This window comes from Salvia splendens, chromosome 7 (genome assembly GCF_004379255.2).
Source record: "Salvia splendens isolate huo1 chromosome 7, SspV2, whole genome shotgun sequence".
Classification (NCBI taxonomy): Eukaryota; Viridiplantae; Streptophyta; class Magnoliopsida; order Lamiales; family Lamiaceae; genus Salvia; species Salvia splendens.
This window is the reverse complement of record NC_056038.1, coordinates 27046734-27072531: the sequence shown is the minus strand read 5'-3', so window position 1 is coordinate 27072531 and position 25798 is coordinate 27046734. Positions and strand designations below refer to the sequence as shown.

General features: G+C 37.5%; 1 protein-coding gene across 1 annotated transcript; it reads right to left on the bottom strand.

Moving 5' to 3' along the window:
- Positions 1-8742: 8742 nt before the first annotated feature.
- LOC121810649 (AT-hook motif nuclear-localized protein 26-like) lies at positions 8743-9540 on the bottom strand. Its single transcript, XM_042211404.1, has one exon. The coding sequence runs from the start codon at positions 9538-9540 to the stop codon at positions 8743-8745; it is 798 nt and encodes a 265-aa protein (XP_042067338.1).
- Positions 9541-25798: the final 16258 nt, after the last annotated feature.

The window sequence follows — 25798 nt, the reverse complement described above, 5'->3', positions numbered from 1 at the left end:
AAAAAATTAAAATTACAAATTAAAATCCTAAAATTTAAAAATTATATAATTAAATTCATAAATTAAAAAGAGGGAGATGAAGGTGAGTTGTATGAAAAAATATGAGACCAGTATGAATGACAGATAATTTGATGTAAAAAATGGATGATGAATGTGGGTATTTATAGATGATTTTGAGATAAAATTTTTTTAAAAAAAATAAAAAAGGTAAAAAATGGCTATATTTTGTGAATCCGAAAATAATTATTTTTTTTCCGGATTATTTACGATTTTTTATGAATTTTACAAAAAAATATGAATTTAACATAATAAAAACGAGTTCAATCGCTCATGGGGCGATTGTGCATCACCGCCCAATCAGGAGGCGCCATGTCGGCGTGCTCTTCGGCATGGCGTGGCTCTTCGGCAAGAGCACAACCATGCTATTGCCGACGGCATAGATGATGCTCTTGCCAAGAGCACCGTTGTGCATGCTCAATACCCTTGGATTGGAAAAACCTTCATCAATGATTAATTGACTTTCAAGGTAAGTAAGATATATGTTTAAAAGTTAAAACCAAAAATGTTCAAAGTCTTGTAAGAATTTATTCACAAAATCGTGAAACTGGTAGTTAATACTGACACACAATTGCAGTCTTATTGTGGCAATTGTTAATCTATTATTTTAACTTATAGTACTAATTTATAAGAATCTACTATTATTAAATTTAATAAATAGGGAAAAATATGTATTTTACTTTTACACAATTTACAATTATGGTATAGTCTAAATTTTTTCTCATTATATTTTATTATTTTAATTTCACTAATTTTACAGGTTTTATAATTCACATTTGTTGGAAAGAAATAAAAGAAGATCAAATCACAAGGAAGGAAATCAAGGAAGTTATGGAATTGATTGATATTACCGTGTAATTGGCAAGTGTGATTAGGGTAAATCTTTACCTAATTTGTATAATCTACATCCTATTTAAAGGATTGTATACCATAGTAGAAATCTGTTTAATACAAAATAAGAGTTTTAACATGGCATCCGAGCCAGGCTCAGAAAAAAAAATTCATCACAGCCCTATAACCAATCTCGACCTTAGGCAGAGTCAAAGCCATGGCCGACGACGACAAAACCAAACCCCCCAAACTTTCAGATGATCATAAGCCGAGGGTAAGCAAAAATGTTACCGTCGCTGTGAAGCTCAATGGAACGAATTATTCGTTGTGGTCCAGATTAATGAAGATCCAGATTGGGAGTAGGAGAGTACTCCGACACATCAACGGCAACCCGCCACCACCCGAACCAGGGGCGGCCGATTACACGGAGTGGGAGGAGACAGACTTGATTGTCTTCTCTTGGATATTAGACAACATCGAGACGGACATCGTCATCGACTTCGCACACCATCAAACGGCCGAGGCTCTGTGGAAGAGCCTAGCCGTGACGTTCGAGAGCACATCCGATCCATTTTTGCTTTTCGATCTGGAAGAGAAAGCAGAGAACGTTAAGCAAGGAGAACAAGACCTCGAAACCTATTGGCGTCACTTACATGGAACGTGGATTGATGTAGATCGATGCCAAGAACAGCCAGTCACGTGTTGTGACAACGGGGTAGGGCAGTTTCGAAAGTACATTGAAACGCGACGATTGTTCAAGTTTTTAACAGGCCTGAATCCGAGATACGATCAAATAAAATGAGAAATGCTTAAGGACAAACCGTGACCCTCAGCCGAGGTAGCGTACGGATGGATTAAGAGGGAGACCGCCCGACTCAGAATTATGCCGGCAATCACCACCGAATCCACCGTCGCAACCAACGATACAACATCATCGGGCGGAATCGGGCTCGGCTTCGCGGCCCGCAACCAGCAGAGGGGAGGACAGCCGCCGCTGCATCGACCCGGCACATCGACAACCCCAAATCGGCGACCATTCAAGCAAGACAAGTCGAAATTATGGTGCTCACACTGTGGGAAGCACAAGCACACTAAGGAGGCGTGCTTCCTACTCGTCGGATTTCCGGAGTGGTGGGACGACACCCAGAAAGCTAGAGCGAAGCTAGCAATCGGTGTACCACCCGAAAATGGAGGGGGCTTATTTCCAGCGGCCGGAGCGGGCAACCAGGAGGCTACCGACGCTCATGGCCGGCAGGAGAACCGAGGCGGCGCAATCGGAGAGGCTGCACTCGCCGAATTCAGAAAGAGCGGCGGGTCCTTCGGAGGTAACGGGTTGGGGGAGTTTTACCCTGACCCTAATTTCAATTTTGCAAATAAGTCCCCCCAGACCAATAAATCTAGATTGTTACCCCATTTTGATATTAATAGGAGGTTTGACCCCATAAAAACTAGGAATTCGAAAATTGACCCCAGATCTTCCGAAATCTCTTTTATTACCCCGAATTATTTTGCACCTCTTGAAAATACCCATATTGTGTGTATGGCGAAAAAATTACAGGGTAGTACTACAAGTGTGTGGATATTTGACTGTGGGGCTACAGATACGATGACCTATGATAAGAATGATTTTTCTGTTTTTAATGGGGCAACTAAAAGCCAAATTTAGACTGCTAATGGGGAATTGACGTCCGTAAGTGGGAGTGGAACTATCGAGATATCCCCAAACCTGAAACTAAATAATTGTCTCTATGTGCCTAAACTGTCTCATAAACTAATGTCTATCAGCCATGTGACCAAGGAGTTAAATTGTACTTTACTGATGCACCCAAACTTCTGCGTTTTACAGGATATCAGGACGAGGAGGATAATTGGGCGTGGCACTGAGCGTCAAGGGCTCTACTATGTGGATGAGATAGCTCACCAAGGTGGCGCAGCGATCCTTGCTCACGGATCTGCTGATAGAGAAGCTTGGTTGTGGCACCGGAGAATGGGTCATCCATCAGCGGGTTATTTTAAATTGCTTTTTCCAAAATTTTCGCATATTAAGGACATTTCTTGTGAGTCATGTGTTTTGGCTAAAAATCATAGACAGTCTTTTAAATCCAGTAATACACGTGTTAAAGATATTTTTTCTATGGTTCATGCTGATGTGTGGGGCCCTGCCCCCGTTACTGGTGATCATGGATTTAAATATTTCCTTCTGTTTGTCGATGACTGCACTAGAATGACCTGGGTGTATTTTTTGCGAAATAAATCTGAAGTTTTTGAAAAATTCGCTATATTTTTAAAAATGATTCAGACACAATTTCTAAAAACTATCTCCGTCCTTAGGTCCGACAATGGTAGGGAATTTGTCAATAAAGACATGGAAGATTTTTTTAAGGAAAATGGGTTAGTTCATCAAACCACGTGCCCTTATACGCTGGAACAGAATGGGGTAGCTGAGAGAAAAAACAGAATTCTTCTTGAAATAACTCGAGCCTTATTTTTTGACTCAAATGTCCCTAAATTCCTATGGCCCGAAGCGGTAGCTATGTCAGTCTATCTGGTAAATTGCCTTCCTACGAAAATACTTAACATGAAAACACCCCTCCAAACTCTTTCAAAAATGACAAAAATTCCTGAACCTCTCACTCTTCCGCTTAAAATTTTTGGATGCTCTGTCTATGTGCATATACCGAAACACGAGCGAACTAAGTTTTCTGCATGTGCTGTGAAATGTGTTTTTCTGGGATATGGGATTAATCAGAAGGGGTACAGGTGTTATGATCCGTCCTCTAGGAGAATAATCACCACTATGAATTGTAATTTCCTTGAATGTGAATATTTCTATCAAACCCAACTTCGGGGTCAGGGGGAGAGTAGAAATAGCCTAAGGGATATTGGTGGACCCCAAAGTTGGTTGGTGTCTCAACCAAGTAACTCAGAGGTGGAACTAACAGAACAAGCTAGCGTCACCGCCGAGCAGGTCACATCCGCTGTAGACCCTCCTCAGCCAACCACGCCTCAATCGAATTCTCCTCCAGTGATATCCGAGGTAAATCCTGAACCTGACTCTGATAGTACAATTACTCCTGACAATCCTGAGACAGATGAGATCACCGCCATTGACGGGGATACGGGTCGATACATTCTTCCTCAGTACAACACTCGGGGGATTCCTCCAAAGAGGTACAGTCCAGAGAAGATAGGGGCTAAAAGCAGATACTCAGTGGCGAATCTTGCGAAAGCCAACCTCACAGAGATGGCTAAGGCATTCACAACCGCCTTATATGAAGAAGAAGAGATTCCTCAAACTGCCGAGGAAGCGATGAAAATCACTCATTGGAGGAAGGCAATGATGGTGGAAATGAAAGCACTAATGAAGAGCAAGACATGGAAAGTATGCGATAAGCCAGAAGGTGTACGAGCTGTGGGATGCAGGTGGGTTTTCACCATAAAAAGGAGGCCAGATGGGACGGTCGAGCGATATAAGGCAAGACTAGTAGCAAAAGGGTACACTCAGACCTACGGAGTTGATTATGCCGAGACATTCTCCCTAGTTGCCAAAATTAACACGATCAGGGTTCTCTTCTTTATTGCGGCCAACAAGGAGTGGCCTTTACACAAGTTTGATGTCACTAATGCCTTTCTGCATGGTGAACTCTCGAAACCAATTTACATGGAAGCTCCACCAGGTTTTTCAGAAGATTTTGAGGGAGGAAAGATATGCAAGCTCAAGAAGACGTTCTATGGGTTAAAGCAGTCACCTCGGGCTTGGTTTGGAAGGTTTACCGAGGTAATGAAGAAATATGGCTACAATCAGAGTAATTTCGACCACACATTGTTTTTGAAGAAAAGAGGAGGAAAGATCACATGCCTTATTATCTATGTTGACGACATGATCCTTACTGGTGATGACGAGGAAGAAATCAAGGAGCTGAGACAGAATCTTTTTTCAGAATTTGAGATGAAGGACCTTGGACTACTAAAGTACTTTCTGGGGATAGAAGTGCTAAGATCTCAACGCGGAATCTTCATCAATCAAAGGAAGTATGTCCTCGACTTGCTAGCAGAGACGGGAATGCTGGACTGTAAGCCGGCAGACACACCTATGATCCAGAACCACGGTTTGAGGATAGCAGAAGGGGCTGAACCTACCCATCGGTCAAGATACCAACGTTTAGTAGGGAAGCTGATCTACTTGTCCCATACTAGGCCGGACATCGCATATGCAGTGGGAGTGGTAAGCCAGTTTATGCACCAACCACAGGCGGCTCATTGGGAAGCAGCAATGCGAATTGTACGATACTTGAAGGGAACACCAGGACTTGGAGTGTTGTTCAAAAGGCATGGACATATGGACATACATGGATATACCGATGCTGACTGGGCAGGAAATCCAAATGATCGAAAGTCGACTGCAGGGTACTTTACCTTTGTTGGCGGCAATTTAGACACCTGGCGAAGTAAGAAACAAAAGGTGGTAGCATTGTCGAGTGCAGAGGCTGAGTTTCGAGGGATCAAAAGCGGCATAACTGAGATCCTATGGCTGAAGAGACTAATGGCCGAGCTAGAGTTGGTGCCCTCAAGTCCTTGTAAACTATTTGCGACAATAAGGCAGCCATTAGCATATCAGAGAACCCAGTGCAACATGATCGGACAAAGCATGTTGAAATAGATCGGCACTTCATCAAGGATAACATCGAGGCAAAAATTATGGAATTACCATTCGTCAGGTCCGAAGACCAACTAGCAGATATCCTCACCAAAGCTGTGGACTCAAGAAACTTTCACGAGGTATTGGGCAAGTTAAGTATGGATGATCCCCTACTCAACTTGAGGGGGAGTGTTGGAAAGAAATAAAAGAAGATCAAATCACAAGGAAGGAAATCAAGGAAGTTATGGAATTGATTGATATTACCGTGTAATTGGCAAGTGTGATTAGGGTAAATCTTTACCTAATTTGTATAATCTACATCCTATTTAAAGGATTGTATACCACAGTAGAAATCAGTTTAATACAAAATAAGAGTTTTACCAACATTAAGTTTGCCATGACACATCTGAACACTACCCTGTTCCCATAAGAAATTAGAGTTAAACGAAAATAAGAATCAGTTAACCTATTAAACGGTTAGTTATTATCGACCACTTAATTGGTTAACCTTCAAATAAGAAGTTAAAATCGAATCAAAATAAGCATTTATTTTCGGGGAGTCGAAGATGGATCTATGGTTGGAAGGAAATTGTGCTAAACGTTGGCCTACAAACATTTTGTTGAAATATAATACTCCAATATTTAATTACGGCATTTATAAATTCTGTAAATATTTAACCATAAACTTACATGAGAAACAAAGGATTTTAGTTCAATCTGAAAATTTCGAATTTAATTTAAGCCCATAATAGAATTAAATAAAACACAAAAATTTTCGTTTTTAATAAGCGTTGGTTGGTTTTGTTTCTCTTATGTATATAGTCAGTCATTCTCAAAGGCGATTCAACATTACCTTGAACGACTTTGAAGCTCAATAATCTCGATAACAACGTAGAAAGAAGATGAAATTAATGCAATGAATTGCGAGTAAAAAGATTGCCCCCTACTCGTGTAAGAGTGAGAGACCAGGTGACATTCCATAGTTACAAAAGTTGAATAGAAATAAAGTTGATACTACTGTATTATATGATGCAATCAAATACAAACTCTAAATATTGTACAAACTTCAAACTATGATTTGAACAATTAGAAAATGTCAACAGATGATAAAATAATAACAACAAAAAATGTCAACACAGTGTCAACGGTTGATGCTATGTTGACATTTGGTTGATATGGATAGTGATAAAATGCAAACTTATATATTGTACAAACTCCAAACTTTTCAACACAGCGTCAACACAACATCAATACAATGTCAACACAGTGTAAAATTTCAAGATTTTGATGTCAACACAAAGTCAACACAATGTCCACACAATGTCAACACAAAGTCAACACAATGTCCATACGATGTCAACACGGTGTCAACCGTTGACATTGTGTTGATATTTTATGTTGCTGTTATTTTGTAAGCTGTTGACATTTTCTAACGATTCAGATCATAGTTTGGAGTTTGTACAATATATAAAGTTTGCATTTGATTACATTCCTGGTTAACATTGGGTTGACATCAAAATTTTGAAATTTTACACCGTGTTGACATTGTGTTGAGAAGTTTGGAGTTTGTAAAATATATAGAGTTTGCATTTTATCACTACTCACTTATATATATAGCTAATGTTAATTATGAAGTCTAAAATAGCTCCTACTATATTTTAGATTTGTTTCATTGGAGTATTTTTTTTTGTGAGATATGTTTTCTATTGTGATTAGAGTATGGGTTTTCTATCGAGCTTATAAATAGAGGGAAGTGTTTCCTAATCATAAAATCATCTTGAAAATTAGTGAAATTCATGTATTAAAAATTATGTAGTGATATAAAAAGGGAAAAGAAAGTTACAATCCAAATCTTGGAACTGTTAATTAAGAGTATGGATAAGCTTTGAAAATGGTACCTACACATGCGGGGTATGGCACGTTGAGGAAGCAAGCAAGTGCAAATATTTTAAGTTATTTTGTTCGAGTTCAAAGAATCTGATCAGACTATGGTCTCCTCATTTAATTCTTCGTTTATAAAAACACTTAGATTTGAAGAAATCCGGAAATAACGCTCACATTGTCCCTGCTGTCATATGGTTTTTGTAATTTTGCCTTGAAAAGGAGCTTCTCCTCATAACTGCACACGTGCACTCCAACACCCCATCTTGAATACTCTCGATCTAGGGTTAGCAAAATACCCGAAAAATTGAATATCCGATTTGAACCATACTGAAATTTAAGATTTGATTCGATTTTTTTTTGGATTTTAGTTTGATTAAATTTTTTAAAACCGACCATCTTGAAATCTAACCACATATACTACTCATACCGTCCCTTGCTAAGAGAGCCATTTCTTTTTGGCACGGGAAATGAGGTTTTGTTAGTAACATGGAGAGTGTATAAAGTAAGAGAGGGAATAAAACAAATAGAAAAAAGTAAGAGATAAATTATCGAAAAGAAAATGACTCACATATCTTGGGATATCTCAAAAAAGAATATGAATCACTTAGCAAGGGACATAAGAAATATTCCATAAGTTTGGAATTCAATCTCTTATAATAATATAAATGAATTCAATTCTCATCTCATGAAATATTTTGAAAGATTCAATTGCTTTAATGAAGCTTTCTTCTTTGTAAGCATGTGTTACTTCAGAACACAGTAAGCTCACGGATTACTATGATTATTTAACTAACCAGATTTGCGGTAAGTGACACTATGATTAGGTCTAAACTTGAGAATCTCGAGATCAATTTTAATTTAACCCTCACTAGATCCATAATATGCTCCACCTCTACAAATCATAAACTCTGACCATTCTGTTCGAATTTGCATGCTCAGCTCAAAACACATTTGTTTAACATTAAACACAAATGAAGTATTAGATCCCATTTTCAAATTTCAATATTCCAATTTCTCAGATCTTGCTTTAACTTGGCCTGTGGGAAATTGCATACTCACAATTTGATTTGAGATTTCTTCCCCACATAATGTGTCAATATCTCTATTACAAATCATGATCAGGAAAAATAAAAACCCTAATCAAAAGAAAGACCGAATAAAAGAGAGTGTGCTCGTTAAAAAGGATTGGGTCAGGGGTTCGATCCCTGTCCATGTGAATAGAGCAAACTATTTGACCAGTCCCCTACCGTTCACTGCATTGACCGTTGGAGAAAAAAAAGATGTAATCAAATTGTCAAGAAAAAAGGCTACCTGAAATTCAAACCAATGACCTAGAACGGTGGCCTTCCGGTGGCCCAAAACTCCTCATTGGGCATCTGCAACGTGTTGAGCAGATTCGGCGGCGGCATCCCTTGAAACAACGACGGGTCGGCCATAATCTGCGGCGGCGAATTCCCCTGCCCTTGTATTCCATTATTCTCCTCATTCTCAAGCGGCAATCTCTCATACGCCGCGTTGCTAAACGACGCCGTCATGATTATGACCGGCCCGGACGCCAGGAGCTGCCCGGCCACGCTGCCCCCAACCACCTGCCCCTGCCCACCCGCCAGGTACACTGTCAGCCCCGTGGCAGCAGGTGGGACGGGCGGGGGCAGGAAGGATCCCGCCAGGGACAGGATCTCGAAGCGGCCGTGCAGCGTGACCACAGCGCCCCCGGGCGAGCCGGGCTGCCTGAGGGTGACGTTGGTGACGTTGCCGGTGCCGCTCATGATGCATACGCCGCGCTGGCGGGTGCGGGCGAAGCTGGCAACGGCGTCCATGATGTCGCTTCCGTCGGCGACCTCCATGACGTGCGTCCGGAGGGCGTTGGCGCTGTCGCGGGAGATGATGATCGGCGGCTTCGCCTTGTTCTTCGATCCGGCGGGGCGGCCGCGGGGGCGGCGGTTGCTGGCCGACATGTCGCCCTCGCCTGTAGAGGCGCTGCCGCCGTCCTTGGTGGCGGAGTCGGTGTTGCCCCCGTCTCTGTTCAGCCCCATGTTTAGGGCCGGTGAGTGGCCTTGCTCATCTTCCGAGTTGTGATGGAATTGGTGCTGCAGGTTGAAGTGATCTCTTGTGTTGAAGTGATCCATTTCTTTTTCTAACTAAATCGCTCGAATCTGAGTGGGATTGAGTAGCTAAATTTGTGGTGGGTTTTCCTTTTTTTTTGTAATTTTCTAGGGTAGTTGAAGAGGTAATTGAGCTACGCTTTGACACTATGGAGTTTGGAGAAGCATAGACGGCGGCGTTCAAATGAGATCTGTGGTGTGTGTCTGATCTGAGGAGGATATATGAGCTGGGGTTTTGTCCTCTTGGATCTCAAAGACTTTGGATTAGGGTTTTATTTTGGAAAACAAGACTGATTCAACTAAAAAGTAAAAATGTGTCATTAATTTCTGGTTAAAATAATAAAATTAATTATGTTCTGTCCGAAAATCAACTTCGGCTGTCCATAAATCAACTAAAAGGAAAGTGACCTTTTCCTTTGTCTATGTTTTGCTACAAAACCCTTGGGGTGCTTTGCTTGAAGCTGATTGGTTAAGGTTTCCAATAATAAGTGTAGGGATCAGACTATCCGGATTCACTATTTACCGAGACCTCTTTGGTCTTATTTTACAAGATGGCTCAGTCAAACCACCAACCAAGCGACTGATTTAATACAAGGACACTAGCTATTACAATCAATGAGCTAATGAACTTAAACACTGCCTTCACGAACCAGAATCCTCAAGATTCACCGAGAACCCTGCACAACTAGAAACCCTAGTTAGTAAAATAAGAAAGATCCTTTCGGATCTACACAAACCAAGCAGTAATAAGCAATATAACAAAGGAATCGCATAGATCTATAAGCAATGGCTCAGCCACCCGCCAATAGTACAGATCTATTCACCAAAACAACAATCCAAGGGAGCAACGTTGAGTTCAACTGTGAATCTCTTCACAAACCATAGGTTGCAACCCCAAACCACTCCACTGCACCGGATCTAGCCGATCTCAAAGCTCACAACCACAGAAACCTCTCCACAAGAAACCCTAACTTCTCTGGAACCCCTGCAACCGAAGTAGTTGCTAATCTCAAACCCACACACTCGTTTAATCACACAAATATCAGTGATAAACCACAGTGGAACAACCAGAGAAACATCAGAGAAGGAAAACTCAAGGGAAACTCAAGAACTCGAGAGAGAAGTGTGAGAAATCAGAGAGTAGAGAGTGAAGTGAGGCGGTGAGTGGAGAGAGGGGGGTATATCAACCCGGGAATGGGCTAGGGCAAAAAACTAGCCCAACTTACCTGATGGGCCAGATTAATTCCAGGCCCAACAATAATAGTCCACCAACTTAACAGCCCAAACAATCAACATACTCCACCTTGGACATTATTTTTGGGAAACCAATTGCACTATTAGCTAAGGTTTTAATCATCATAGCCTACAAGGCAGTTCCCACAGCACCAAAGAACAAGGTTCAATTGCACAGGGAAGCAACCAGGTTTGCCTACAAGACTCCTGAGGGGCTGACACCCATTAGTCTTGAGGATTTAGTGCCTCCAGCCACCAGCTACCCTTACCACAGTAAGCTTAGAGGCTGAGGTCTTTAACCCTCGGGACATGCAGCTATCCTAGGTCAAAATGCAGATATTTAATGCAGAAAAGAAGTTTTTCAAGTGGTAAGCATTTAGTTCCCATGTCAGCTGGGTTCTTATCAGTGTGTACTTTTAAAAGAGAAACCTCATTCTTTTCTACAATATCTCTGATGTAATGAAACCTTACATCAATGTGCTTAGTCCTATCATGGAAGACTGGATTTTTACACAGTTGAATGGCAGATTGAGAATCTGAAAACAAAACAGGAGGAGTTTTCACAAAATTGAGTTCAGAGAGCACTCCCTTTAACCATACAGCCTCCTTCATTGCCTCTGTAATGGCAATGTATTCAGATTCAGTGGTAGAGAGAGCTACAATATGTTGCAGCTGTGATTTCCAACTTATGCAGGACCTGCAAACAGTAAAGACATAGGAGGTGGTGTACTTCCTCTTGTCTCTATCATTAGCATAGTTAGAATCAACATAACCAGTCAGTTTTACACCATCTTCACATCTGGAAAAGCACAATCCATACTTAGAAGTATGTTTCAGATATCTTAACAACCACTTCAAGGCTTCCCAATGAACAGAACCAGGATTTGACATGTATCTACTCAAACAAGACACAGCATAGGCAATATCAGGCCTAGTACTAACCATCAAATACATCACAGATCCAATAGCATTAGCATAGGGAACCTTTTTCATGGCATTGATATCATAATCAGATTTGGGGCACAAGTCTTTACTAAACATGAAATGAGCAGCTAAGGGAACAGATGTAGGCTTAGCATCAAACATGTTAAACTTCTTCAGAATTTTGAGCACATAGGGTTCTTGATGCAAAACAAGTACACACTCTTTTCTATTTCTGATAATATTAATGCCTAATATTTTCTGAGCATCCCCTAGATTTTTCATGTCAAAATTCTTGCTCAGAGCAGTTTGCACAGCAGTTATAGTCTTCAAGCAGGGACCCATTATTAACATGTCATCCACATATAACAGAAGAAAGACAGGAGCAGCAGTATTCAAGTTTTTAACATACAAGCAAGCATCAAAAGTGCTCCTAACAAAACCTAGATCATGCATGCAAGTATTAAACTTAATATTCCACTGCCTAGGTGACTGTTTCAGACCATACAAAGCTTTCTTGAGCAAACACACATGATTAGGAAACTTAGGATCAACAAAGCCTTCAGGCTGTCTCATGTAAATAGGTTTATCTAAGTCACCATGCAAGAAAGCAGTTTTAACATCCATTTGTTTCAGTTCCCAATCAAAATGAGCACACAAAGTAAGCATCAATCTCACAGTTGTAAATTTAACCACAGGGGCAAAGATCTCAGTGTAATCTACCCCCTCTTGTTGAGTAAAACCCTTGGCCACTAATCTGGCCTTATATCTTAAACCCTCTACCTCACTTTTAAGTTTATACAACCACCTGCAATCCACAACAGAGGCACCTAGAGGTAGAGGAACAAGTATCCAAGTATGATTAATTTTCAGAGAGTTCATTTCCTCTAACATGGCTTTATGCCATTCATTCCAGAATTTAGACCTAGTAGCTTGTTTATAAGATTGAGGCTCTTCCCCATCAGCTTCATGAACATTGAAAGCCAAATTGATTAAAGCAACCAAGCCTACATAACCATCATATCTAGCAGGTTTATGAATTTGCCTCCTAGGTCTATCTCTAGATAAGATGTAATCATTTAGATTTGGAGCATCAATAGCATTTTGAATACCAGAGGGAGAATTAAGCACATTCTGGACATGCATTATAGGAGGATTACAGACAGGACTACCAGGTAAGTCAGCAACATTGTCCATATTATCATTTGAGGGCACATTCATATCATTATCTTGTGGACCCCCTTCATTAGGTGTTTCATTAGGAGTATAGATTGGAGTACAGTTCCAATAAGGCTGCTCCACCTCACTTGGAACATCCTGAGGATGTTCCACAACAGTGGGTGTATTTGTGGACTCCACCTCAATAAGAGGGTCACTGTCCACATTCTGTGGAGCAGGGTTTTCAGCCATTTGCAAGCAAGGGAATTCAGATTCATTGAACACAACATCCCTACTAATAATGACTTTAAACCCTGGCTCATCTCTTAGCCATATCCTATACCCTTTCACACCTTCAGGATATCCCAAAAAAACACCTTTCCTAGACCTTGGTTCTAATTTATCAGTTTTAGTATGCACAAAAGCAGAGCAACCAAACACTCTCAGATTAGAAAGATCAAGGGATTTCCCAAAGAACACATACTCAGGACAGAGTCCTTGCAAAGGCACAGAGGGAGATCTATTCACAAGATAAGTTGCAGTCATTAAAGCTTCACCCCAAAATTTCTTGGACAATCCAGACTTAGCCAACATACATCTCACTTTATCAAGTAAAGTTCTATTCATCCTCTCAGCCACCCCATTTTGTTGAGGGGTATAAGGGACTGTCTTATGTCTTTTAATGCCATGACAAGCACACAAATCATCAAATTGTTTATTACAAAACTCTAAACCATTGTCAGTTCTGATAACTTTAATCTTATTCCCAGTTTGAGTCTCAATAAAGGTTTTCCAAGTAGTAAATTTTCCAAACACATCATACTTGTGCTTCATAAGAAAACACCATACTTTCCTTGAAAAATCATCAATGATTGACAGAAAATACACAGACCCAAAGTGGGAAGACACAGAGGCAGGGCCCCACACATCCATATGCAAGTATTCCAAGACATTTTTACTAATGTTTGCAGGGACAGGGGTTGGAAAAGAAACCCTATGTTGTTTACCCAAAACACATGTGTCACAGAAAGGCATGTTGCCCATTACATCAGAATCAGACAATATTGCATGTTTTTTCAAAATGTTTAACCCCTTTTCACTCATATGACCTAGCCTATTGTGCCACAGTAACAATTTATCAGAATTTACCACATTAGCACAGGCTTTATCACAAGTCAGAGGCACAACATTACACACATACAAGCCACATTTTCTTCTTGCCTTAAAAAGACACATAGAACCCTTACAGATCTTCATACTTCCATCTCCCCACTTTCCACTCAGGCCAGAGTGCTCAAGTGCAGTACATGACATCAAATTGTAGCATAATTCAGGCACATATCTTACATCATTCATGTTCAACACATAGCCATTCTCAAACTGCAAACACACAGTGCCAATACCTTGAACAGCACACTTTTTATCATCAGCCATAGAGACATAGGTATTAGTTACAGGCTTTATATCAGTGAACAATTCCTTAAAAGGACTTACATGGTATGTACAGCCAGAGTCACATAGCCAATCATTTGAAGAGAAAGCACATTTGGGGGAGGCATTAATATACATCAGACCATGCAGCATAAACACAGAGTCATTTTCATTTTCAAATTTGACAATATTTGCCACATTTTCAATCTGTGAGTTTCCATTATTATTGTTAGGAGGTTTATACTTCTTTAGCTTATTACAGTTCTTCTTAAAGTGCCCAGGTTCCCCACAATTATAACATTTCCTGACAAATCTAGGGTCCTTACTGTTGGACCTAGATCTGAACTTTCTTCTGGAGTTAGACCCTCCATTAGATTCATTCCCCCCTCTTGAGTTAGACCTTCCCCTAACATTTAAAGCCTTATTAGGAGTAGCCTTATCAGAAGCTCTTTCCCTTAGATCCAATTCTTTTGATTTAAGAGAGCTAATTATCAAATCAAGAGGAGCAGCATCTCTGCCATATTTAATAGCTGCTTTAACATCACTGTATGAATCAGGAATGGCATTCATCAAAGCAATACTGGTATATTCATCAATAGTTTTATCTCCTGACCTCTTAATGTCTTGAACAAGCTTTTGAAATCTATCCACATTGTCATCAATATCTTTTGACAAATCAAGCTTAAATTTAAAAAGTTTTTCAAGCAAATACATCCTTGAAGACATAGAAGTTTCAGTGTACAAGGTATCAAGATATTTCCACATTTCAGAGGCAGATTCAATGTGATTTATCTTCCTAATCACAGAGTCAGACAAATTGAGAATTATAGTTGCTTTTGCCAATTCATTCATTTCATCAAGCTTATCTTGTGGGGTATCAGTAGGCACAGTACCATCAACACATTTAAACACTTTTTGCTGAATAAGAACACATTTAAGCTTCTGTTTCCAAATCACAAAGTCATTTTTGCCATTGAAAGGGACCAAACTGACAGGTTGAGCCATTTTAGAAGCAAACAAAAGAAAAAAGAAAATTTCAAGCAGCACAGAGAGGAAGAAAAAAGGCAATTAAAACCCTCAGCAGGCAACCAAGCAAGCACACAGACAGCCTTTCAGGCAGCAAGAGAACACAGAGTTTTCACACAAGAACCTAAAATCCTTGACTGTCACGAGCAAGGCCGGCTAAGGCTATCCCAGTTCGCAATCACTCGCTTGTGGAGGGCGTAGGGGGTCACTTAGGCAGCACAAAATGCTTGGTGGTCAAGTAATAAGAGATTTTAAAGCAGAGAGCGCAAGAAACACCACGGAAGCAAGAAACACAGTGAAAAAACACACCAAGAAACCCTAAGTCTTGCCAAGACTGTCTACCAGCAACAAAAAAACCCAATCCTATAGTTGGCACTAAACAGAAAAAGAAATATCCAGAAAGATTTAGCCAATTTACCAGAGCAAACCCCCACTCGAGGGAGGGTTCCACTTGCCCACCTCCTTTAGCGACTCGGCGTGCCGGAATAGTCCCCCCGTGGCTCTGATACCACTGTAGGGATCAGACTATCCGGATTCACTATTTACCGAGACCTCTTTGGTCTTGTTTTACAAGATGGCTCAGTCAAACCACCAACCAAGCGACTGATTTAATACAAGGACACTAGCTATTACAATCAATGAGCTAATGAACTTAAACACTGCCTTCACGAACCAGAATCCTCAAGATTCACCGAGAACCCTGCACAACTAGAAACCCTAGTTAGTAAAATAAGAAAGATCCTTTCGGATCTACACAAACCAAGCAGTAATAAGCAATATAACAAAGGAATCGCATAGATCTATAAGCAATGGCTCAGCCACCCGCCAATAGTACAGATCTATTCACCAAAACAACAATCCAAGGGAGCAACGTTGAGTTCAACCGTGAATCTCTTCACAAACCATAGGTTGCAACCCCAAACCACTCCACTGCACCGGATCTAGCCGATCTCAAAGCTCACAACCACAGAAACCTCTCCACAAGAAACCCTAACTTCTCTGGAACCCCTGCAACCGAAGTAGTTGCTAATCTCAAACCCACACACTCGTTTAATCACACAAATATCAGTGATAAACCACAGTGGAACAACCAGAGAAACATCAGAGAAGGAAAACTCAAGGGAAACTCAAGAACTCGAGAGAGAAGTGTGAGAAATCAGAGAGTAGAGAGTGAAGTGAGGCGGTGAGTGGAGAGAGGGTGGTATATCAACCCGGGAATGGGCTAGGGCAAAAAACTAGCCCAACTTACCTGATGGGCCAGATTAATTCCAGGCCCAACAATAATAGTCCACCAACTTAACAGCCCAAACAATCAACAATAAGGTCACAGATAATTACAAACCTTTGATGCTTTGATGTTTTACTTTCACGATATACTCCGCTAGGACAAAGTAGTAAATTGGTGCTCAATTTTGGACTGCATATTAGATAACACCATGCTTCTTGCTTTATTATAAGCATTACAAGAATATGATGCAGTTTAATCACATTCACACGCTGGCAATTTTAAAGATAAAGATATATTCGGACAGCTAATTGATAATCGGAACTAACAAAACATTAATTGTCTAATTAATTGAACTAATAACACTTAAATTGTCTGAATGAACTAAAAAACACACACACTTTTATAGTAGTATGTTGTTAGAACAGACAACTATTTTTAGCTTTTGAATTGAAATACCCTCGATGGATAAGTGCAGTACCAAACACGAAATGTTATATACTAATACTAGATTACTAGTAATATAGTATTTTTTTGGAATGTATTTATTTTCAGTGTAAATGTAGTAATTTTGTAAATTGAGTGTCATGTTTTTAGATAGTTTTCACTATATATAAGAACGTAACTTTGAGGTTAATTCCGCCATATTTTTTAAGTAGTTCACTATAGAATTGTAAATGATAACGCACTCTACCATGATAAACACTAAGACTGAATTACAAATTAATCACATTTTTGGCTTTTTTCACTATTTCAAGTCTTTTGCTATTTTACTTTCTCTTTTCACCATTATGTCACTCGAGGACATTTTAGTCTTTCTAATTGATAAAGCAATTTTCAATTATTTTGTCGATCTCCCTTCTTATCTCTTTTTTTAACGTCTCATTTGCTAAACCCAAGTCATTTTCATCATCACGATTCTCATGCCTCTGCCTGCACATCAAGCTGCGTGGACGACACCCACGTCCCGGTGAGAGCTAGTTACGTCAACCTCTACAAATGGCCAAAACCAGACTTCGGCTTCGACTTCGACTTCGTTAGGTCCATGAACTCCAAATCTCTCGGCAGCGCTAGACAGTAGTTCATGCAGGCAACTCTATTTGAGAAGCTACCCTCTTTTTATAGAGAGGGGACTTGACAACAAAAAATATCATTTCACGCACTCAAACTATAAAAAAAAGAGTGAACTACATAAATGGTACCTGATCTTTCACTTTCGCACATAAATGATACCTGATCTTTATTTTATATCGTTTTTGGTACCCCATGACAAAAATAACCCTAGGTACCAAACATGTGATTTTTTTGTTATGAAGGATATTTTTGGAAATTTCAATTAAATAGAACCAAATATGTGATTTTTTTTTCTTCCTTTCTTGTTTTTTTTCTTCTTTAGTTTATTCTTCTTTCTTTTTTCTTCATTTTCTTCTTTCTTTTTAGTATTTTATCTTCCTTTCTTCTTTCTTTTTTCTCCTTAGTTTATGTTTCCTCTTTTTCCTTTTCTCTTCTTTTTCTTATTTCTTTTTAGTTATTTATACATACATCTAATTGCATTTATAATATAAATCAATAACAAAACACCTAATTAAATTAATTATTTAAAATAATTAAATCAATTAAATATTTTTAATTAAATTATTTATACTCATTTTAGGATTGAAACACCTGACTAAAAATATTCAACTCTTTATCATTATGAATACAATTCACAATTTTAAATTTTGATTAAGACTATATTGATTAGTTATTAATTTAATATAAAATAATAATAATTATTTATTAATTACTACTAGTTTTTTCTATTATAACAATAATATTATTATAATAATTAAATATAATTATAACTATAATTATGATTAAGTATATTTAAATGATATTAAAAAATAAATTAATTATTAATTTATATCATCAAAATAATAATATTAATATTGATTAATAATAATAGTATAAAGAGTGAGGAGAATGACAGAAGATATTATAATATCACTTTTGGTACTAGCATTGTCAATGCTCAAAATATCCTTTATGACACAAATGGAAAAATGAATTTGTTTAGAGGGTATTTTGTGGTGAAAATTGCATCAGGTATCAAAAATGTGATTTATAGGTACCAAAAACGATATAAAATAAAGATCACGTACCATTTATGTGCGAAAGTGAAAGATCAAGTACCATTTATGTAGTTCACTCTAAAAAAATCATATCCAATACTAGAGATAGAGAAAATATCATATTCAATACCTAGATATGAAAGTCCAAAAAAGCCCTCTATGCCTTGGGGGCATTTTTGGTGCAAAATTGTGAGATATAGTGAAAAGCACCATGAATGTGATTACACCATAATCCAAGGACTACCCATGATACTTTTAAAGTTCAGGAACCGTTTGCGTGCAAAACACATAGTTCATGGACCATTTGCGTAGTCCACTCTAAAATAAAACATGGCAAGCCAAACATTTGCAACATTTGTTTACGAATTTTGTAAATCATAAAGCATGTTTGGGTACTTAGCCCATATCATATTTTTAGGTAATCCCGCCTCGTTCGCTTTTCAAATCCTTAACTCGTTCATGTACTTTGAACTCAACTAGCTCCGAAGAAGATCCTTTTTTCAGATAAACTACTCTCTCCGTCCGCCATTAGGAGTCTCATTTCTTGGCTGCACGGGTTTTAAGAAATGTTAAGAAAAGTGGGTGGAAAAAGTTTGTGGAATAGGGGTCCCACTTGTATATATTAGTTTTAAATGAAATGTTAGTGGAATGCGTTAGTGGAAGGTGAGACCCTATTACCATTTATGGTAAAAGTGAACCGAGACTCCTATTCGTGGACGAACTAAAATGGAAAAACGAGACTCCTGTTCGCGGACGAGAGATGCATGCGCTATTACTTTATTTTCAATTATTAGCGGCCGCCCGAGGCGTTGCCGGCATGCCAATCGTGTTCTCAAACTTACTTCCCCGTACATTGCCTAAGGTTAAATTCCCAAAGTGGTTTAATTAATTTTGTCTACCTCTCTTAAATTAAATTTTAATTAATTATTTCAAAAAAGTATAATTTCATAAATTAACTAATTGTTCGAGAATTAAATAAATAATTCCAAGAATTAATTAATTAGACAACTTATTAAAAACTATCCCAGAACTAGCCCAAAGCTTTATTTGACACTACTAGCCCAAGCTTCATTCTTCTTATTTAAATCTTTGACGGGTATAACCAATTAATTTAAAGATTGGCCCTAAAGTTAGTTCAATACTAATAATAAGAAGTAAGGAAACCCTCTAAGATCATATTTATTAACAATCACTTAATCCAATTCATCAACTTTTTAATATTTTATTAATTTCTATCTTCTCCACATCACCAATATTCATCTAACTCAACTATACATCTTTTGATGGTCCAATACCACCCAACAAAACAATTATATATTTACTTTTATAATTATATTTTGCTAATAATATTATTACATGAAATATTTATTATTTCACAATAGAAACTCTTAGAATTGAAAAAATATATTATCTTCGTCATCATCTATAGTGAACAACATAGTGAACAACAAAGGAGAGTACAAAATAAAAAAAAGTACTTTCAAAGAAGAAGGATTTTGTGAGAAAAAAGATGAAATATTTTTGTATGCAAAACAATAGAAAATGTGGTCTCTATTTATAGAGGATGAATAATTATGAATTTTGGTATAACTTTTATAATTTTTATAATATTATAATAAACGTTATATAATTTTTTCAAAAAAATATCAATCAATGAGATTGTGCCATCATTAAATGAGTGTCTTCCAATTAATGTTTTAAAAAGTGGACCGGTAAGCGAATCAGAGCAACTATTAATTCACGGTTCAACTGGTCCGACCGATCGAACTACTTGTAGTATTATAATATTATAATGTATGATAACTTAGATGCCAATAATCTACACATAAGTTCAAATTTGAAGTAATTAAATAAACAATTTTATTTAAAAAAAATATTTAAACATAACAATAAATTTAAATCATAATATTCAATAATCATTTATATAATTCTCATTTAACCGTGTACTCCCTCCGCCCCACAAAAGATGTCACACTTGTGGGACGGGCGGACGGCACATGATTTTAGGAGGTTTTGTTTTGTGTGTTAGGTGGAAAAATAAAATAAAAATGTGACATATTTAGTGGGACAAACTTAAAATGAAAATGAGACATCTTTTATGGAATGGAGATACAATTTGAAAATTTTAAAAATCATAAAACTTAACCTTATTCAATACGCCACATATCTAATAGCAAAATATAGAATTTACATATATACACGCATAATATACTTTAAAATGAAATACTACTATAATTTAAAATTTTAAAAATCCCAAATTACTACTCCATCCATCTCATTTAAGATGTCCACCTTTCCTTTTTTACTTTGTTCTATTACAGATATCTACTTTCTATATTTGAAAATAAATCTATCTCCTCATTAAAATATTCAACTACATTTTTCTCTCAACTTACTCCACCTAACAACTCTTCCTAAAATCTCGTGTTACTCAAGAATGTGGACATCTTGAGTGGCACAGAGGGATTATCTCTTCTCATACGTCACCTAGAGTTGTCAAGTGGGCTGGGCCGGCCCGGGCAGTCCTAGGCATGCCGAAGTCCGCCTTTACTTTGGCCCAGCCGGCTCAGGCTCATGTCTGAGCCGGGCTGGGCTAGGCTTTTATTTATTCGGCTAAGCCCGGACTGACCCAGGCCCACTTGGCAAGTGGCCGGGGTTGGGCTTTATTTGAACTTTTTTTTATTTATTTAGATCAAAGATATTTTAAAAATATTATACGCAAAAATAAAATATATGGAGTATTTGTTACTTGTATTTATGTCTCACTTGCACGAAAACTAAACTGATTGTACTGATATCATTTTTCACGTTTTTTACTCTGTCTAAAAGTGCATAACTAAAGGAAGAACGACTATTGTAAGTAGATGATGACATATAAGTTATGAACTAAATAATAAATTTAAAAAATCCTATACTCCATAATTATTCATTAGGGATGGAGATTTGAATACCAAGATATGAGTAGTATTTTTAAAAATAAACTTCACAATCATCCTAAACCATAAATTGGAACAGTATAGACAATATTAGCATGTCTCATGCACAAGATGACATGCATAAATTGAGAAATATATTATTATTAATGGTTAATTATATTAAAAAATATTAATTATATAAGGTGGGCCTCTAATGGGCCAGTCCTGGGCTGAGCTTGGGCCTGCCCTGGGTTTACAAAATGGCCCAAATGGAGTCCACTTCAACCAATGCGTCCAGTCCAGGTCCGCTACATTTCACTAATGGACCGACCCACAATGGAACTGGGCCGAGCTAGTCCGGGCCAATCCGGCCAGTTGACAACTCTAATGCCACCTACCCAATACAACACACCTCAATATTTAAATCCCCCAACTTTATTTCCAAATCCTCACGCCGCCATTTGAGGAAAACATCTCTACCCAGTGACGAAGCCAGGATTTCGACGCTGGAGGCCCAAATCGCCGTTAACAGTTGTAGAGTATTTAAATCATCGTTAACAGATGTGGGATATTTTCTTGTCGGTGCACAATAATTATCGTTAAAAGTGACGTTGATGTCGGTAAATCACACTTAAACTCAATGTAAATGACAAAAAATTGAATCAATGTAAAGTGAACTTGCACAATAAGATATTTAGTAGTGTGTATAATAATAGAATAGTTTTTTGTGTGTGTTTATGTGAAAAAACTAAATTAAAATGACATAGACAATATTCTATTGATAAAAAGATATAGAGCAAATTTTTTCGGAGTGAGATCATCTGCGATAAGGAAACAATTATGAAATAACTAAAAAGTAGTAGTACTAAACTAACTATATAATTAAATTGAAATGAAGAAAATCGCATGATTTTTGAACTAAGACAACCTCGAATAAAGAAGTAAAATAGATAAAGAACAAACACATGTTTTTTGGAGTAAGATAATTTATGATGAGGAAACAATTCTAAAATAATTATAAAGAACTACACCAAACTAAAATGATATGGAGAAAAATCGCATGTCCTTTTGGACTAAGGACGTGTTCACTCTCACCTAATTGTTAATGGCCAGAAATAAATATGTGACAGAATTAGGTGGTGGGCTCCACCATTACATAATTTAGTATGTATGTTTAGTAAACATGAAATGGAGAGTTGTTTAAAAAACATGCGCCTCTTCAAATATGTGATATGACCAAATAGCCCCTTACATATTTGTTAGAATCAGGGAAATCAAATTTGGTGGGGGGTTAAAGTAGTCAATAAACAACCTATTGTGGAGTAGTCAGAAATAAATACCACCCTTTTTGGATGATTTAAATCTGGGTCAATTACTGTGAATAGTGCGGGCCATGTTGCATATCGAGGGCCCGCCAGTGTAAAAACATGTACACTGAACATCAAGAAATACTCAGATTTGGGCTCTTATCAGACACTATCGGCTAAGGACGGAGATAGCTTAGGCCAAGCCGCCGCTTCAGCGTGGGCTTGGCCGGTGCCGCCCTCGTAGATTTTCTTGTAGTGTTTTTATGGTTTTTTTTCCACAGAGATGTAAGGAATTGAAGGAAGAAGACGAGGAGAAAGAGAGGGGAGAGAGAAATATGATTGACCTTGGGAATAGAGTTCACGTTTATCTTCCTCTATTGTTTTGTGGGATTAGGAAAATAGTAGTAATATTTAAAATTCTATATTGGCATTTAAGCATCAAATTTTCAATTAGATAAATTAAATTCAATCCTTTCAATTGGTTAAATCAAATTCAATCGAAAGGTATAATTTAATGGTGGAAAAATGAGTAGTACTAATAAACAAGAGTACATTGACTTAATTTATAATGATTGAGTGCGTTTAAGTCACTAATAATATTAGTTTAGGAATATATTAATATGTTCTTCAATCTTTAAAAATGTTTTAAGAATCAAATAGTACTATTTAAAGTTTTATTATTTTATTTGTATAATAATATATTGTATTAATCAATTTATTTATTCCAATAAGTTTTTTCTACTAACACGTATTCATTTATCTTTTACTAATTTTGATGAATAGGCATCACATTTCACTCCTATTTTATCATAAAATTAATACTCTACATAATTATACACATTCACTAACATTTTTTTTCCATTTTTAATATTTGAAATGAACCAAAGTGGGATAAGTAATCTCGAATGGATGAAGTACCATATTTATATTAAATTAATATTACAACAACTCAATTTGCGACTCTTATGATATCAAGATATCACTAAATGTGTTTATATCAATATTTTCTTTGGATTCAAATCTAAAATCCTAGATACACCATTACGGACCACTAGTACTATTAGATAAGGCTAGTCGCTACTAGAGATTCAAGAGCATCATGTGTTTTGCCGTATTTGTCATTAGTTTTGAGCACCGACTCATTTCAATTTCTAGTTCCGTCCCTGCTATCGGCTATACTGAACGAGTCCTAAGATAATTTGGAATGAAGAAGAAAAACAGAAAATAATTAAAAAGAATTAAACTAAAGTGAATTAACTAAATAAGAACCAAGAAAATTTGGAATGAAGATGAAAAACAGAAAATAATTAAAAAGAATTAAACTAAAGTGAATTAACTAAATAAGAACTGGATGCATTTCAAAAAAATGAAACTGGAGAGCAAAGAATCGATCTTGTCGATCTTGAAGCCTAGTGGAGTGTAGACCATGGTGCCAACCACCTCAGCTAAATAACTGGATACAAATTTTTGCAATATATATATATATATATATATATATATATATATATATATATATATATAGGGGAGCATTATTCTCCTTTTCCACTCTAACATCCTTTGTTCTTCTCATTATTAACCGTTAGATCTGATGCAACAACGGTCCAGATTGAAGCTCCATATTTGTATCCGTGTTGCATTATTGAACCGGAGTATATGCATTATAAGGGTAAAATTGTCATCCGACCAAAATTGAATTGCCATATTTTGGAATGGCCGAAATTATTGGGATTTGAAACTTCAGTCTCTTCATTGTCTCTCATTAAACGCTGTAAAACTACTCTCCCCTCTCTCCACTCTCTCCACCCTCTCCACACTGTAAACCCTAGATCCCGAACGCCGCTCGGTAGGCAGCGAAATATTCAACAGCATTCGTCAACGATTACGACACCCACCCTCCACCGTTGCTAACACCGAATCGCAACCGGCGACAAGGTTCATGACTTCGCTTTAATGACTTGGTAGGCACGAAAACTATAAATTGGTACATCCAAAATTGTCGTTGCTCATGAAATTCAGACGGGTTTTTATTGTTTTGGGTATACAAGCATGGAATTTGGTATCAGACTGGGTTTTATCGTTTGTTCTGACATCTGTCTTTATCCGCCGGGTTTTTTATGTTTTGGGTTTGAAAGCATGGATTCTGGTATCTGATTTGGTTCTTTTCCGACAGATAAAATATGCATAAGCGAGGACGTCCGCGCTCACAACCATTCCAAGCTGCAGGTATATTTGCGACGCTGCTTGTGCAATTCAATATCGTATATGTCAATTTTGTGGAATGATACTTGTATGTTTGATTAGTGCATTATGTATATATGTAAGCGTCATTATGTGCAGCAAAGGATGCATTATGTAGGGCGTTGTGTTTTTACTGAATAAACTCATGCAAAATTATATATGTGCATTATTTATTTTGGACTGTGCATTATGTACCATGATTTTTGCATTATGATGTCTATAGTAGAAATTAGTACGGGTATTGTCTGTGATGGTTAAGCAACTCAGTCAAGATTCAATATGGTTATTATTTAGTGTGGGAAGTGCAGTATGAATATGTAATTATGCATATGTTGGAGTTTATGGTTCATTATGAGTTATATTCTTGATATTGGTTACTAGTCTTTGTGTGTAATACATGTGCATTTTTGGGTTTAGACAATGCATTATGTCCTATGAAATTTACATTATGTGAATTATATTATGCATTATCAAAGGGTATTATTAGTATCTGTCATGCCATTGTGCAGAGGTATTGATTGTATTTGTTAATAGCCTTAGATTAGAAACTAAGATTCAACTTGTTGATTAAATTGATAAATATGTTATGTGATGGTAATAAGTGCATTATTTGCTTTGTCCTACGCATTATGGGTACAGTTTTATGCATTATTTGTTCTGACTGGAGCATTATTTGTTGTGATATATGTCAATCCTTGTGCTGCTCATATCATGTTG